Source organism: Podarcis vaucheri, assembly GCF_965113315.1.
Source record: "Podarcis vaucheri genome assembly, chromosome: 13".
In the NCBI taxonomy this organism is placed as follows: domain Eukaryota; kingdom Metazoa; phylum Chordata; class Lepidosauria; order Squamata; family Lacertidae; genus Podarcis; species Podarcis vaucheri.
In genome coordinates, this window is record NC_138751.1 from 1,907,040 (window position 1) to 1,921,397 (window position 14,358).

Here is a 14,358-nt window from a genome sequence, read left to right on the forward strand (position 1 = left end):
GAAACGCAAAGGTCTGAAGGAGATTTCATGATAGCCTTTTTTGTAATGCAATGAAATAAACTAATCCAAATGGAAACAGAAATAAGAAGAACTTCTGGTTTTCTGCCTGTCCATTGCATAGAAGAAATAATTCAAAACATTCACTCTAGGGAGGCATCCAACTGTTCTACTTTCTGTTAAGCGATGTTTTCCCAAACTCCAGACCCAAATGCCTCTCTGTTCATTCATTTTCCTTTTCACACGAAAAGTCCAAAAGGGGTTCTCTAATTATTGTTACTGTCTCCACCCACACTGCACTAGATGTCCCTTCCAACTCTACCATTCCATGATTGCTGCCCTCAGCTGAGACTCTCTGTGCCGACACCCTGCTGCCAACTTCTGGGCATCTGCTGCCCAGCCAGATGGATAGCCTCACTGAGCCTCATGGCCCCTGATGATGGTAATAATATAATAATAATTTATTATTTATACCCCGCCCATCTGGCTGGGTCTCCCCAGCCACTCTGGGCAGCTTCCAACAGAACACTAAAATACAGTAATCTATTAAACATTAAAAGCTTCCCTAAACAGGACTGCCTTCAGATGTCTTCTAAAAGTCTGGTAGTTGTTTTTATCTTTGACATCTGGTGGGAGGGCATTCCACAGGACGGGTGCCACCACCGAGAAGGCCCTCTGCCTGGTTCCCTGTAACTTGGCTTTTCACAGCTAGGGAACCGCCAGAAGGCCCTCGGAGCTGGACCTCAGTGTCCGGGCAGAACGATGGAGGGTGTTTTTAGGAAGCCGCTACAATTTCTGCCATTAAGTCTGAGGCCAGATTCCTATTCTGGTTTGCGTGGGAACAGAACATTTCTCTGCAACACCATTCTTCACCTTACCATCACTGCCCCCCAACCCCCCCTGCAGGCCCCCCAGCTCACCTGGGCTGAGATGGGGATGACACGCTCCATCTTGACCACGCGGTCCCTCAGCGCCCGGATCTCCTCGTCCTTCATGTTGTTCTGGATCTTCACCTCCTGCAGAATGTCAGTCAGCTTGTCGATGTGGGCCCGGAGGTCGTCCACATCCGCGCCGGGGGTGCCTCCCGTGCGGACCTCCGAGGAGCCCCCTCCTCCTCCGCCCCCTGCCGTGCCGTCAGCCTCGCCCACGCCCACCGTGTCCCAGACGTCGCGGGCCACGGCGCGCCAGCTGTCGCGCTCGTTGGGGTCGCGCTTTCCGTAGAGGCGGCACAGCTCCTTCATCTTGACGATGCTCAGGGCCTCGATCTCCTGGCGCGAGTGGCGGAAGTCGTTGAGGGCCACCTCGTAGCAGATCTCCTTGACCGCCTGCATCTTGAGGTCAGCCAGAGTCAGCCAGCGGGGGTCCTTCGCCGCCCGCCGACGCTGGGGGATCTGGTAGACGCGGAGCGGCTCCCGCTTCTTGCCCGAGCTGGGCAGGCCGCAGCGGCGCACGATGGTCTGCACCTTGGTGGCCGGGAGCTTCTCGCGCAGAGACGAGATCAGGCGCCAGCTCTCCTCGCAGGAGCGCTTGTCTGAGTCGTCCCCGCTGTCGGAGTCTGCGTACTGGGGAGACGGAAGGAGAGGGGGGCGCAGCTGAGTTTCTGCAGGGGGCAGCGGGGACTGTACTGGGCAAATCCCAGAAGTACTCTGATCTTAATGGTTTAGTATTCAAGGGTTTAGCAAAGCGCCCTTCTTGAAAAGATATTCTCATATCTCATTTGTATACCGCCTTTATCGACAGACCACGGCATAAAACACATAATGTAATAATAATGAAAGAGAAGTGGGTGGGACAATACCGCCACTGCTTTAAAAGACTATAGTTTAATAGCCAAAGGCTTGGTTGAAGAGGAATGTTTTCGCCAGGTGCCTAATGAAGGCTCACGGCAAATCTCCCTGGGAAGAACATCCCACAAGCAGGGAGCAACCACAGAAAAGGGCCCGTCCTTGTGTTGCTGGACCTTTCGTGGAAGAGGCACAGGAAGACGGGCCTCGGATGAAGATTGCAGGGTTTGGGCTGGTTCCTATGGGGAGAGGCTATACAGTGGACCCTCTGGATATGGACTTAATTTGTTCCGGGGGTCCGTATGTACCCCAAAAAGTCCGCATCTAGAGGTGCTGCTTCTGTGCACGCGTGCGGTGCAATAGAGTGCTTCTGCACATGCGCAAAGCGCTTTTGTGCATGCACACGCAGTGAAACCCGGAAGTATACACTTCTGAGTTTGTCGCGTTCGTAACCCAAAAGTTACGTTACCCGAAGGTAACGTAACCCGAGAGTCCATTGTACTGGGGTCCTCAGCTGTTTGAAGTTTTATAGGTCAAAGCCAGCACTTTGAATTGGATCCAGAAACGAATTGGCAGCCGGTGCAGTCGGACCAGGATTGGCGATATAGGCTGAAGCTATATCTGGCTGCCAAATTCTGCCCCAGCTGAAGTTTCCGAACCGTCTTGTGAGGCAGCCCTGTGCATAGGATTCAGCAGCACTGCTTCCCCCGACTGCGGAGTCAGAGTCAGTGCAGCCATTATATGCTCAAAATGGTTTTGCCTTGGTGAGCAGAGCTCCAATCTCTCTCGCTCAAATGTACAGAATAGGTTTGTGTGTGCTTGTGTTTGATTTCATTTCCCACTGAGGCACACGGTCACTCAGTGCTATTAGTATATATACAAACGTTCAGCTCATTTAATACTATATAGAAGCTTTGCTCTCAAGCTTCTCACAGGTGAAGAGTATGTTTTTTGTTTTTAGAAACCTTTATTATTTGTAAAGGGAATATTCTGTACGAGTTAATATTACTTTCACAGCCTTTTGCGGCTGTGCTGAGTCTTTGCCCTTTTGTCCTTTTGGGCTGTGTGGCCCTTTAAAATTTAACAAGTTAGTAACTTTTTAAAGGGACGCGGGAGGCGCTGTGGTGTAAACCACTGAGCCTAGGGCTTGCCGATCGGAAGGTCAGGGGTTCAAATCCCCATGACGGGGTGAGCTCCCGTTGCTCGGTCCCTGCTCTTGCCAACCTAGCAGTTCAAAAGCACATCAAAGTGCAAGTAGATAAATAGGTACCGCTCCAGCGGGAAGGTAAAGGGCGTTTCCATGCGCTACTCTGGTTTCGCCAGAAGCGGTTTAGTCCTGCTGGCCACATGACCCGGAAAAACTGTGTGCGGACAAATGTTGGCTCCCTTGGTCAGTAAAACAAGATGAGTGCTGCAACCCCAGAGTTGTTTGCGACTGGACTTAACTGTCAGGGGTCCTTTACCTTTTAACTTTTTAAAAATTGATGAGTTGCAAAAAGAAGCACCTGGTGGTGGTGGGTGCATAGGGGCTGCAATCAGCCCTGGAAACAAGATTGGCTTTGAGATTTATAGGCAGAGATGGAACTGGCTGACCAACTGCCTGTTTGCTTCTGGCCTGCAAACTCTCTGCACCCGGGACCGCCCCCTCTCCTCTCCAACAGAATGGCAACAAAGAGGGCAGCCTATCGGGTGCTGCTCTGTAAAGTGGGTCACTCCTGCCCTGCCTGCTCCTCCCACCCTACACTGGAGAGGTATGGGGCAACAGAGACATGTAGACATGTACACACCAGTCTTTGCTGCTCCAGAAGCAAGTCCGCTTCCTCCTTCTCACGACGATATTGCGTCTCCAGGTCCTGAAGCCTTTTTGTAAAAAAAGGGTGATGGGGAAGAGGACAGAAACACTAAATTGTGATAGAGACAGGTCCCACTCCACAAGTCACAAGAAACAGCCCCCCTCTTCCCTACAGACCTTCTGAGGTGCTGAGATCGGCAGAGGGGGTCCCCTCTTGGTTGTTCCTCCACCCCCAGAAGCTCAAAGGGGGTGTGCGTGTGACCCAGGACAGGGCCTGCTCTGCGGTGGCCCCCTGAGCTCTGCAACTCCCTCCCCACAGTGGTGCGCCTGGCACCTTCACTGTGCAAGCTTCTGGCAAATGATATCACTGACTAGCCAAGACTCGCCCACCTCTTCTCCATCTCCAGCTTGATGTCGATTCCTTGCTTCTCCAGAAGCTCCCGCTGGGCAAAGTTCCAGTCGACTGGCTCGGCCTGGCTCTCCACAGGGGTGTTGCGCTCCCGTTCCAGCCGCGCCTGCTCTGGGTGGTTGAAGCGGAAAACGTGGTTCTTGCCCATGACGATGCGGTTCCCTAGATAGGGAGATGGGAGGAGGGAAGGAGACATGTCAGCGAAGGAGAATTATTAGGGGCCACTGCAGAGCAGGTCCTGTCCTGTGTCTCACGCACACCCCCTTTATAATAATAATATAATAGTAATTTATTATTTATACCCCACCCATCTGGCTGGGCCTCACCAGCCACTCTGGGCGGCTTCCAACAAAACACTAAAATACAATAATCTATTAAACATTAAAAGCTTCCCTAAACAGGGCTGCCTTTAGACGTCTTCTAAAAGTCTGGTAGTTATTTTTCTCTTTGACATCTGGTGGGAGGGCATTCCACAGGGCGGGCGCCACCACCGAGAAGGCCCTCTGCCTGGTTCCCTGTAACTGGGCTTCTTGGAGCAAGGGAACCGCCAGAAGGCCCTTGGAGCTGGACCTTCTGGGGGCAGAGGAACAATTATTGCTCTGAAGTCATCCATATTTCAGGGTGTGCAGACGGTGTTTATGGCGGTACCCACAGAAACTAGCCCATGCCTATGTGTGGCAGCCATTGCTCATTACGGCATGTATGTCCTGCCTTTTTTCTCCAGGTAGGTAACCCCCCCACCTCCCCATTTAGCCCTCCCCCCATAATCCTGCAAGGTAGGTTAGACTGAGAGCAAGTGACCGGCCCCCAAGGTGAGTTTCATGGCCAAGTGGGGAGATTTGAACCCTGGTCTCTCCCGGGTCCTTGTAACCCAACACTCTAATAAGTGCTGCACCACCTCTGGCTTTGGGGCATGTTTTTCCTGCACAAACAAGTCACGCACACAGATGGGCCCAAGGAGAGTCTTGCAGGAAGGGAGGCACAATTCTGCTCTGTTTTCATCAGGATCCTCCCATTTGATGGATGTTTAAAGGTAAAGGGACCCCTGACCATTAGGTCCAGTCATGGCCGACTCTGGGGTTGCGGTGCTTATCTCGCTTTATTGGCCGAGGGAGCCGGCATACAGCTTCCAGGTCATGTGGCCAGCAGGACTAATCTGCTTCTGGCGAACCAGAGCAGCGCACGGAAAAGCCGTTTACCTTCCCGCCAGAGCGGTACCTATTTATCTATTTGCACTTTGACGTGCTTTCGAACTGCCAGGTTGGCAGGAGCAGGGACCGAGCGACAGGAGCTCACCCCGTCGCGGGGATTCGAACCCCCGACCTTCTGAACGGCAAGCCCTAGGCTCTGTGTTTCAACCCACAGCGTCACCCGTGTCCCTTAACAATCTCACTGTATACAAGTGACAATAAAGTATTTCAATTTCAATTAATTTCAATTTCTTATTACCCTTTGATGGATGTTTAGGTGCATTTTAATGAACAGAGTGAAATCATAGAATCATAGAATCATAGAATCATAGAGTTGGAAGAGACCACAAGGGCCATCGAGTCCAACCCCCTGCCAAGCAGGAAACAGCAGGAAATATTATGAGTCATTGCAAGAATGAGATATGTGTGTGTGTCTAGCTTATTTTTTAGTTGTCATCCTGTAAATACTGTTTTATACATTATAAATGCCTTTTTGATTTGTGAACCAGCTAATATGACATATGCTGTAATTGGTACGTTCAGCTTATTTTTTAGCTGCCGGTTTTCAAACAGTGCTTTATAGTTCGCAATGGTTTGACTGATGATTCGTTAATTGCACTGTGTGATTTATACCGTTCCGTTATTGTCATTTATTGTTTGCAAGCTGCTTCGGGGTTCGCTTGATTGGAAAGCAGCACAGAATTCCAATAATGCAACTGGTAAATCGAGCCTATTGCTCACTGCACCACTCGGGAAACGCTGACCTGATCTCAGCACCAGCGGCTCCAGCACCTGCTTCCCGTTGACGTAGGTCTCAGCACCTTCGCACGGCTCCAGGGTCACAACCACTGAAAGAGGGAGGAGGGGGAGGCAAAGGTCAGGGCACACTTTCCCGGAAAGGGTGGGTGGTGGTGGTAAGGAAGCAAGCAGCACCCGCTAGCACCCTCTCTACCCCCCCCCCACTCAAGGCCCCAGGTCTTCTGGGGTTGCTTTGCTAGGGGGAAAAGACCCCACTGGGATGTGAGATCGGAAAAAACAGGAGCACCTCTTCCAATGGCCTCCCTGACTCTATAAACTCACCCCCAGGGGCCCCTACCCTATAAAATAAGCGTTGCTCAGAAGCATGACCCACAAAGGAAGATAAAATTCGAAAGCGTGACATTCGAAAGCACACATATTCAAAAGCCAATTGGGAGGAACTTTCTGACAGTAAGACGCAGGGGTATAGGTCTCCTCCGCTGGGAGGTTTCTGAGCAGATGAAGAAGAGAAGTTTGGATTTGATATCCTGCTTTATCACTACCTGAAGGAGTCTCAAAGCGGCTCACATTCTCCTTTCCCTTCCTCCCCCACAGCAAACACTCTGTGAGGTGAGTGGGGCTGAGAGACTTCAGAGAAGTGTGACTGGCCCAAGGTCACCCAGCAGCTGCATGTGGAGGAGCGGAGACGCGAACCCGGTTCCCCAGATTACGAGTCCACCGCTCTTAACCACTACACCACACTGGCAGATGATGTCAGGTTGTCAGCTGGGATTCCTGCACTGCATGGGACTGGGCTAGATGACCCCTGGGGGTCCCTGCCAACTCTACAATTCCATGGTTATTACTCTTTGTTCTCGTTTCGTATTGCTAACTGCCCTGTGGTCGTTGGCTGAGGGTTGGCCTACACATTTCATAATTTATAATAGTGAAGATGATTCTATGAAACTACTACATGGAATCATCTAATCCTTTCCCCTGCGACGCAGGAATCTCAACTAAAGCATCTGAGATAGACTGCCTAACCTCTGCTCAGAAACCTCCAAGGAAGGAGAGTCCACAACTTCCCAAGGGAGTCCCTTCCACAGCCAAACAGCTCTTACTTGTCAGGAAGTTTTTACTTACTTTCTTTCTCTTATGTGGTTTCCTAAACTCACTTTGCCCAGGGATACTAGCTTCTCAAAGTCTGGTAGCCATTTACACCTCCAGTGGCCCCCACCCCCCGCCACTCTCTTGCCCCTTAGCGCTGCTTCTCACCATTAAGTCCTCCTGCTTTGGGAATCACTGGCGTACAGCATGAGAGACTGAGAGGGTGGGAGGCAGCTCAGGCCCCCAGAGTCAGCAGACCCACACGCTGGCACCTCCCCGCACCCCTGCCAGGACCCACAGACACCCCAGTACCTGTTGGCATGTGGCCCCACGGCGAGGCCCCCCTGCTCCACGCAAGCACAAAAGAAATGGGAGAGGAGGAGGAGGAGTTATTACAGAAAAGGAACTCGGGATCCCAAAGGGAGGCGGCCCTCCAACTTCTCGAAGGGGCCTGTGCTCCTTAAACCACCCAGCTCACCTTCTCCAGACTCATTGGTGACGCTGCAGAAGACGCAATGCTGCTCTCTGATGAACTGGCCCGTCAGTTTGATGTCCACGTTCTGCTGGCCAACTCTGCAGGGGGAGAAGGAAGGGTCCCCGGAGAGAGGGAGAAAGAGAGAGAGACGGAGATGTTTTTTGTTGTGAGCTGCCTTGGGCTCTTCGTATGATTACAACTTTGATTAATTAGTAATATGAATAAGGATCAGCTCAGAAGGACCCCTTTCGCCTCTCCGTCCCACAAAACCGCCACAGCCCCGAGGGTCTCACCGGGTGATGCCGTCCTTGATGTGGTAGAGGAGGCATTCGGACATCAGCGGATCCTCGTTCAGGTTCACCAGGTGTGGAGTCTGCGTTAAGACAAGAGGCAGGCAGATATCAACGGAAGCCCTCCTTCACACGGCCAGATGCCCTGCCCTCCACAGTCGGTGCTGAATAGTTTGTTTAAATGTTAGGGTTCATTATTGTTTCCCTTGAAAAGCCAGGGTGCATATCCTGACCTAGTTTTTACAGCTGTGTAGCAGGTGCTGATAAGTCACTGTAGTTAGCTGTGTCAGCAATTGTGAATATAATGGGCAGTATGTACCTTACTCTGCCCTGGTGGATAGACGGGCGACGATTATAGACACTATGTAAGATGTATGTTTGGGAAGTTGTTATTAAACCTTGCAAAGATATCTCTGCGTCTCTTCAGTGTTTCCATCTGTGTGGGCCACTCTGCACGCACTCTGCGACATGTTTCAATGCCCAATAGTCGGAGGCAGCAATAATAATAATAATAATAATAATAATAATAATTTTATTATTTATACCCCTCCCATCTGGCTGAGTTTCCCCAGCCACTCTGGGCGGCTCCCAATCAAGTGTTAAAAACAGGGCTGCCTTCAGGTGTCTTTTAAAAATAAGATAGCTGCTTATTTCCTTGACATCTGCTGGGAGGGCATTCCACAGGGCGGGTGCCACTACCAAGAAGGCCCTGTGCCCGGTTCCCTTTAACTTCACTTCTCGCCATGAGGGAACTGCCAGAAGCCCCTCAGCGCTGGACCTCAGTGTCCAGGCCGAAAGATGGGGGTGGAGACGCTCCTTCAGGGTCTACTGGGCCTTTGAGGCCGTTTAGGGCTTTCAAGGTCAGCACCAACACTTTTAATTGTGCTCGGAAACATACTGGGAGCCAATGTAGGTCTTTCAGGACCGGTGTTATGTGGTCTCGCCAGCCGCTCCCAGTCCCCAGTCTAGCTGGATTAGTTGTAGTTTCCGAGTCACCTTCAAAGGTAGCCCCACGTAGAGTGCATTGCAGTAGTCCAAGCGGGAGATAACCAGAGCATGCACCACTCTGGCGAGACAGTCCGCAGGCAGGGAGGGTCTCATCCTGCGTACCAGATGGAGCTGATAAACAGCTGCCCTGGACACAGAATTGACCTGCGCCTCCATGGACAGCAGTGAGTCCAAAATGACTCCCCGGCTGCGCACCTGGTCCTTCAGGGGCACAGTTACCCCATTGAGGACCAGGGAGTCATTCAGGACCAGGAGCAATGCTTCTGAACACAAGTTGGTGGAAACTGCAGGAGGGAAGAGTTGCTCTTTTGCTCGGATCCTGTTTGTGGGTTCCCCATTGGGGCATCTGGTTGGCCACTGTGAGGACAGGAGGCTGGACTGGACGGGCCCCTGTGGGCCTGATCCAGCTGGGCTCTTATGTCAGGAAGGAGGCCAGGAGGGAGAAAGAACAGTGGTGCTGCCCCCTTGTGGGCAGAACAAAAGGGTGCATTTTCACACCAGTGGCTTTTAAAAACCACTGCCCAGACCAGAGACGCCTGCTGCAAATGTATCAGCTGGGAGAAACTGGCACCACCTTGTGGCCATTGCTTGCAAACACACACACAGAGAGAAGATACTAAGCTGGTCAGCAAACCCTCCCACAGGCTGATTTCACAGAAGCATAAAATTGGACGGGGTCCTGAGAATCGCCCAGTCCAATGCAGGAATACGCAGCTGTCCCTATCTCTGAAATTACGGCACCCGTCTGTCTCGAGACTCAATGGAGTGCACCTCCAGGGGTGAAGTCAAACTGCTGGAGAATCACAGCGCCTGCTGTGGCTGCAGAGACTGGGATCTCATGACGGTTGCTTGCCATGTTGCTTTTGCTGTGTTAGCAGCACCCAAGTGACCCCCCCCCTAGGGTGCAGGCCTGGGCAGTATATGTGGGGGTCCAGGGCTGCTCAAACAACAAGGCCTCGCTCTTGGCCTCGTTGAGGGGGTCCGAAGGAAAGCAGAGCAAGACGCTGGGCACAAATTTGGCTGCAGGAATTGCTAGAAGGAGGCGTACAAGGCGCCACCCAACCGCCTTAGGGACTCCGTTCAGGATTTGTGGAATGTTTGCTCCTGAGATGGTTTCAACAGGGCTCAGATTCCATGGGTAGGCAAACTAAGGCCAGGGGGCCGGATCCGGCCCAATGGCCTTCTAAATCTGGCCCGCAGATGGTCCGGGAATCAGTGTGTTTTTACATGAGTAGAATGTGCTTTTATTTAAAATGCACCTCTGGGTTATTTGTGGGGCAGAGGAATCCGTTCATTTCCCCCCAAAAAAATCCAGTCCGCCCCCCCCACAAGGTCTGAGGGACAATGGACCAGCCCCCTGCTGAAAAAGTTTGCTGACCCCTGGCTCAGGCAATAGAAAAAGACTCCCCCACCCCCACCCCGGCTCCATCCCAGGAGACCCTTGGAAGCTTTTGCTTAAATGGGGCAAGACTGAGCCCCCCCCCCCCGGCTTTGGCAAGTCGCAGGCTTCACCCCACCAGCCATGCCCAGTGAAGCCTACGGACGCCTGTCACTGCAACACCAAGGCTTACCTTCTTGGGGGAAAAGACCCCCACAGTGCCCCCATCCTCCCGGAGAGCCACGCCCATCTCTGCCAGGAGAGCCTCTCTGCAGGGAGAAAAGGGAGACAGACAGGCAGGTTTCAGATGGGGACGGGTTCAACATTTCAGCATTGAATGAACCAATAAAGGTTGGAAGGTTCGGGACGCATGAAAAGAATTCCTCCTTCATGTAGCATGTAGTTGAACTTTGAAACTCTCTGCCACAGGAGACAGGGATGGCCACCAACACGGATGGCTTGAAAAGAGAACAAATTCATGGAGGAGGAGGGCTATTAGCCATGGTGGCTCTGGAGGCAGCGATATTCCTGAACACCAGTTCCTGGAAACCGCAGGAACGGAGAGTTGCTCTTGCGCTCGGATCCTGCTTGCGAGCTTCCCACAGGCGTCTGCTTGGCCACTGTGAGAATGCTGGAGTGCATGGGCCATTGGCCTGATCCAGCAACCAGGCTCTTATGGCCTTTCAGAACCTCCAGGTCCAGAGGCAGTCTATCTCGGTAGTTTGGCTCATGTCACTTTTTGGCTTTGCGTGATTCATCTGCTGGCACTCAACTGCTTCCATTCCCCATTTTCACAGCCAGAATTTCATGCTAATACCTGTGGGTGGTATTCAACTCAAGCTTTTTCTCATTAAAAAAATAAGCAACGTGACTAAGTTGTATCAATGGATTTCAATGTGTCTACTCGCTGAGTCCGTGGCGGTGTAGTGGTGACGTTGTCAGACTAGGACCTGGGAGAGGACCAGGGTTCAAATCCTCCCACTTGGCCATTAAGCTCACTGGACGGTGACTTTGGGTGCCAGTCACTGTCTTCTCTCAGCCTAACCTTCCTCGCAGGTTGATATTTGGGGGATTAAATGAGAAGGAAGGGGAGAAGGGAAGAAGAAGAAGAAGAGGAAGAGGAGGAGTTTGGATTTGATATCCCGCCTTTCACTCCCCTTCAGGAGTCTCAAAGCAGCTAGCATTCTCCTTTCCCTTCCTCCCCCACAACAAACACTCTGTGAGGTGAGTGGGGCTGAGAGACTTCAGAGAAGTGTGACTGGCCCAAGGTCACCCAGCAGCTGCAGGTGGAGGAGCGGAGACTCGAACCCGGTTCCCCAGATTACGAGTCCAGGCCACTTTGTGCTCCTTGGAGAAAGAAGGAGGGGCGTAAACACGACAAAACGAATCAATGATAAAACAAAACTCAGCTAAACGCCACCTTGTCTGCCTACAGTTACAGATAGGTAGCCGTGTTGGTCTGCCATAGTCAAAATAAAAAATTCCTTCCAGTAGCACCTTAAAGACCAACTAAGTTAGTTCTTGGTATGAGCTTTCGTGTGCATGCACTTCAGATACACTGAAACAGAAGTTGCCAGATCCTTCTATATAGTGAATTGCAACTCATTACCAAACTTAAAACCATGGAGAGACCTGGTCTGAACAGAGACATTGGATTCTTATCTCATTATACATGACTAAGCCATTTCTCACCTTCTCACCCCTTGCCTTTTCCTGTAAAACCTATTACAGTCGTTAAGAGTCGTCAACAGGCTCATCTCAGCTATCTGCCAATCTCCCATTCCCACCACCCTTCTGAGTAATACCCCTCCCCACCTTCTCACTATATAGAAGGATCTGGCAACTTCTGTTTCAGTGTATCTGAAGAAGTGTGCATGCACACGAAAGCTCATACCAAGAACTAACTTAGTTGGTCTTTAAGGTGCTACTGGAAGGAATTTTTTATTTTGTCTGCCTACAACAGCCTTGCCCAACCTGGCGCCCTCCTCCAGGGGTTTGGAACTATAACTCCTTCCCACCCCTGCCAGTATATTTGCAGTCCCCACATTCCTTGAGGGAAAGAGACTACACGCTGCTCGGATACAAGCGAGCATTCTTGCTTGGGGAGGGGGGATTTGCAAGAGAGACCCCCATGCCAGAGGGGTTTATCCCACTCACCGCTCCATCCGGATGGCCTCTGTTTTCCGCAGCTTTTCCTCCCACGTCTCGTTGAGCTCCGCGATGATCTTTTCCGTCTCCTACGAGGACAGGGGAGCAACTCAGGGCACAGGCAAGGAAAGCCGCTCTGTTTACCACCATTCCCCGCCCAACTACTCCCTACGGCCCGTTATAAGCCAGTGCCTGCGGCGCAGAAAAGACGAGGCCGCAGGTCGTAGTGAGAGAGAGTTTCTGCCGCGAGTGACGCTGAATTGGAGAAGCTCAAAACAGCAGGATGTGGGGAAATGGCTAAAGGCTTGAAGATGTGCTGGTCTGATGGGACACAAGTGGGAATGAAGACCCTCAGCTCAGGACCACCTAGAAAGCCAGCCCAAGCCTTTGGTGAGAGGACGGAGGGTGACTGAGATAATTGAGGGTCTGGAAACCAAGCCTTGGGGGGAACAGTTGAGGCAACTGGGTCACTTGACGGGTGTGTGTGTGTGTGTGTGTGTGTGTGTGTGTGTGCCAGGGGTTGGAGGAAGAGCAATAATGATAATGATAATGATAATGATAATTATTATTATTATTTATACCCCGCCCATCTGGCTGTGTTTCCCCAGCCACTCTGGGCGGCTTCCAACCGAATATTAAAAACAATACAGCATCAAACATTCAAAACTTCCCTAAACAGGGCCACCTTCAGTTGTCTTTTAAAAGTAAAATAGTTGTTTATTGCCTTGACATCTGGTGGGAGGGCGTTCCACAGGGCAGGTGCCACTACCGAGAAGGCCCTCTGCCTGGTTCCCTGTAAGCTCACTTCAAGACGCGCTGCCCCCTCCCCAGCTAACCCAAGCCTGGGGCTTTCCCCTGGGGCAGGCTAGTTAGATGCAAGTCCCCCTTTCCAAGTGGTTTGGAGATAAGCGCCTGCCCCCCAATCTCACCTGGAGCCTCTCCATGGCCTCTTCTGTGCAAATCATCTCCTCCTCCATGTCGGGGTACGACTCAGACTCCCCATTGAGGGGCAGGGGCTCCAGGAGGAGGGAGGAGTCCTCACTCGGGGCAAAGGGAGAGATGGGGAGGCCCAGTCCGCCCCCCGGGTCATCCGGTTTGGCACCTGCAGAGTGGGAAACACACCACCATCAGGAACACAGGAAGCCAGCCATTGCGCCCTCTTCCTCCTTCCTTCCTTCCTTAGCTGCAATTGCGGCACTGCAGGGGGTTGGGCTGGATGACCCTTGGGGGGCCCGTCCAACTCTGCCGCTCTATTAATTCAATCTGTCAGAGAAGGAGGAGCAGAAATTGCTTAAGAGAATAAGAAGTGTCTGCTGGATCAGGCCGAAAGGGGGCCCCATCTACTCCTGCATCCTGTTCTCTCTGTGGCCAGCCAGGTGCCTATTATGGGATCCAGGCAGAAGAGTCGCTCTCCCCTCCTGGGGTTTCCAGCATCTGGCCATGGGATGCACGGCTGCCTCCAAATGTGGAGGCAGAACTTAGCCACTGTGGCTAGTAGCTTCTCTACCCCAGAATCCTAGGTGTGTCACCTGAAATTATCTGCAGGACCTGGGAGTTTGCAAGCTGTTCTCAAGGCTGCAACATCAGCCTCATTCCTTTTTCCTCATCCCTCCCCCACACCCTTTCCTTGTGTAACGTCTACCCTGATGGAAGAATACCGGGGAACTTGCCTTGGCTTCTTGCCAAGGGACCCCTGACCATTAGTCGACTGGCCTGACCCCTGGCCGACTGCGGTTGCGGCGCTCATGTCGCTTTATTGGCCGAGGGAGCCAGCGTTCAGCTTCCGGGTCATGTGGCCAGCATGGCTAAGCCGCTTCTGGCCAACCACAGCAGCGCACGGAAATGCCGTTTACCTTCCCGCCAGAGCGGTGCCTATTTATCTACTTGCACTTTGACGTGCTTTCGAACTGCTAGGTTGGCAGGAGCAGGGACTGAGCAACAGGAGCTCACCCCGTCGCGGGGATTCGAACCGCCGACCTTTTGATCGGCAAGTCCTAGGCTTTGTGGTTTAACTCACAGCACCACCCGCGTCCCTTGCCTTT

At 52.1% G+C, this 14,358-nt stretch overlaps 1 protein-coding gene across 2 annotated transcripts in view; it reads right to left on the minus strand.

Annotated features, from left to right (window-relative positions):
• Positions 1 to 14,358, minus strand: part of KIF1C (kinesin family member 1C) — a 52,498-nt gene that overhangs the window by 2,681 nt on the left and 35,459 nt on the right. For both annotated transcript variants that reach the window (XM_082197518.1, XM_082197519.1), the window contains exons 13-21: positions 13,246 to 13,418; positions 12,326 to 12,405; positions 10,362 to 10,437; positions 7,786 to 7,865; positions 7,496 to 7,590; positions 5,937 to 6,020; positions 3,964 to 4,144; positions 3,569 to 3,641; positions 918 to 1,559 (exon numbers count right to left, since the gene is read on the minus strand). In XM_082197518.1, coding sequence (XP_082053644.1) covers positions 918 to 1,559; positions 3,569 to 3,641; positions 3,964 to 4,144; positions 5,937 to 6,020; positions 7,496 to 7,590; positions 7,786 to 7,865; positions 10,362 to 10,437; positions 12,326 to 12,405; positions 13,246 to 13,418 — 1,484 coding nt within the window. The remainder of the gene's footprint in view (positions 1 to 917; positions 1,560 to 3,568; positions 3,642 to 3,963; positions 4,145 to 5,936; positions 6,021 to 7,495; positions 7,591 to 7,785; positions 7,866 to 10,361; positions 10,438 to 12,325; positions 12,406 to 13,245; positions 13,419 to 14,358) is intronic.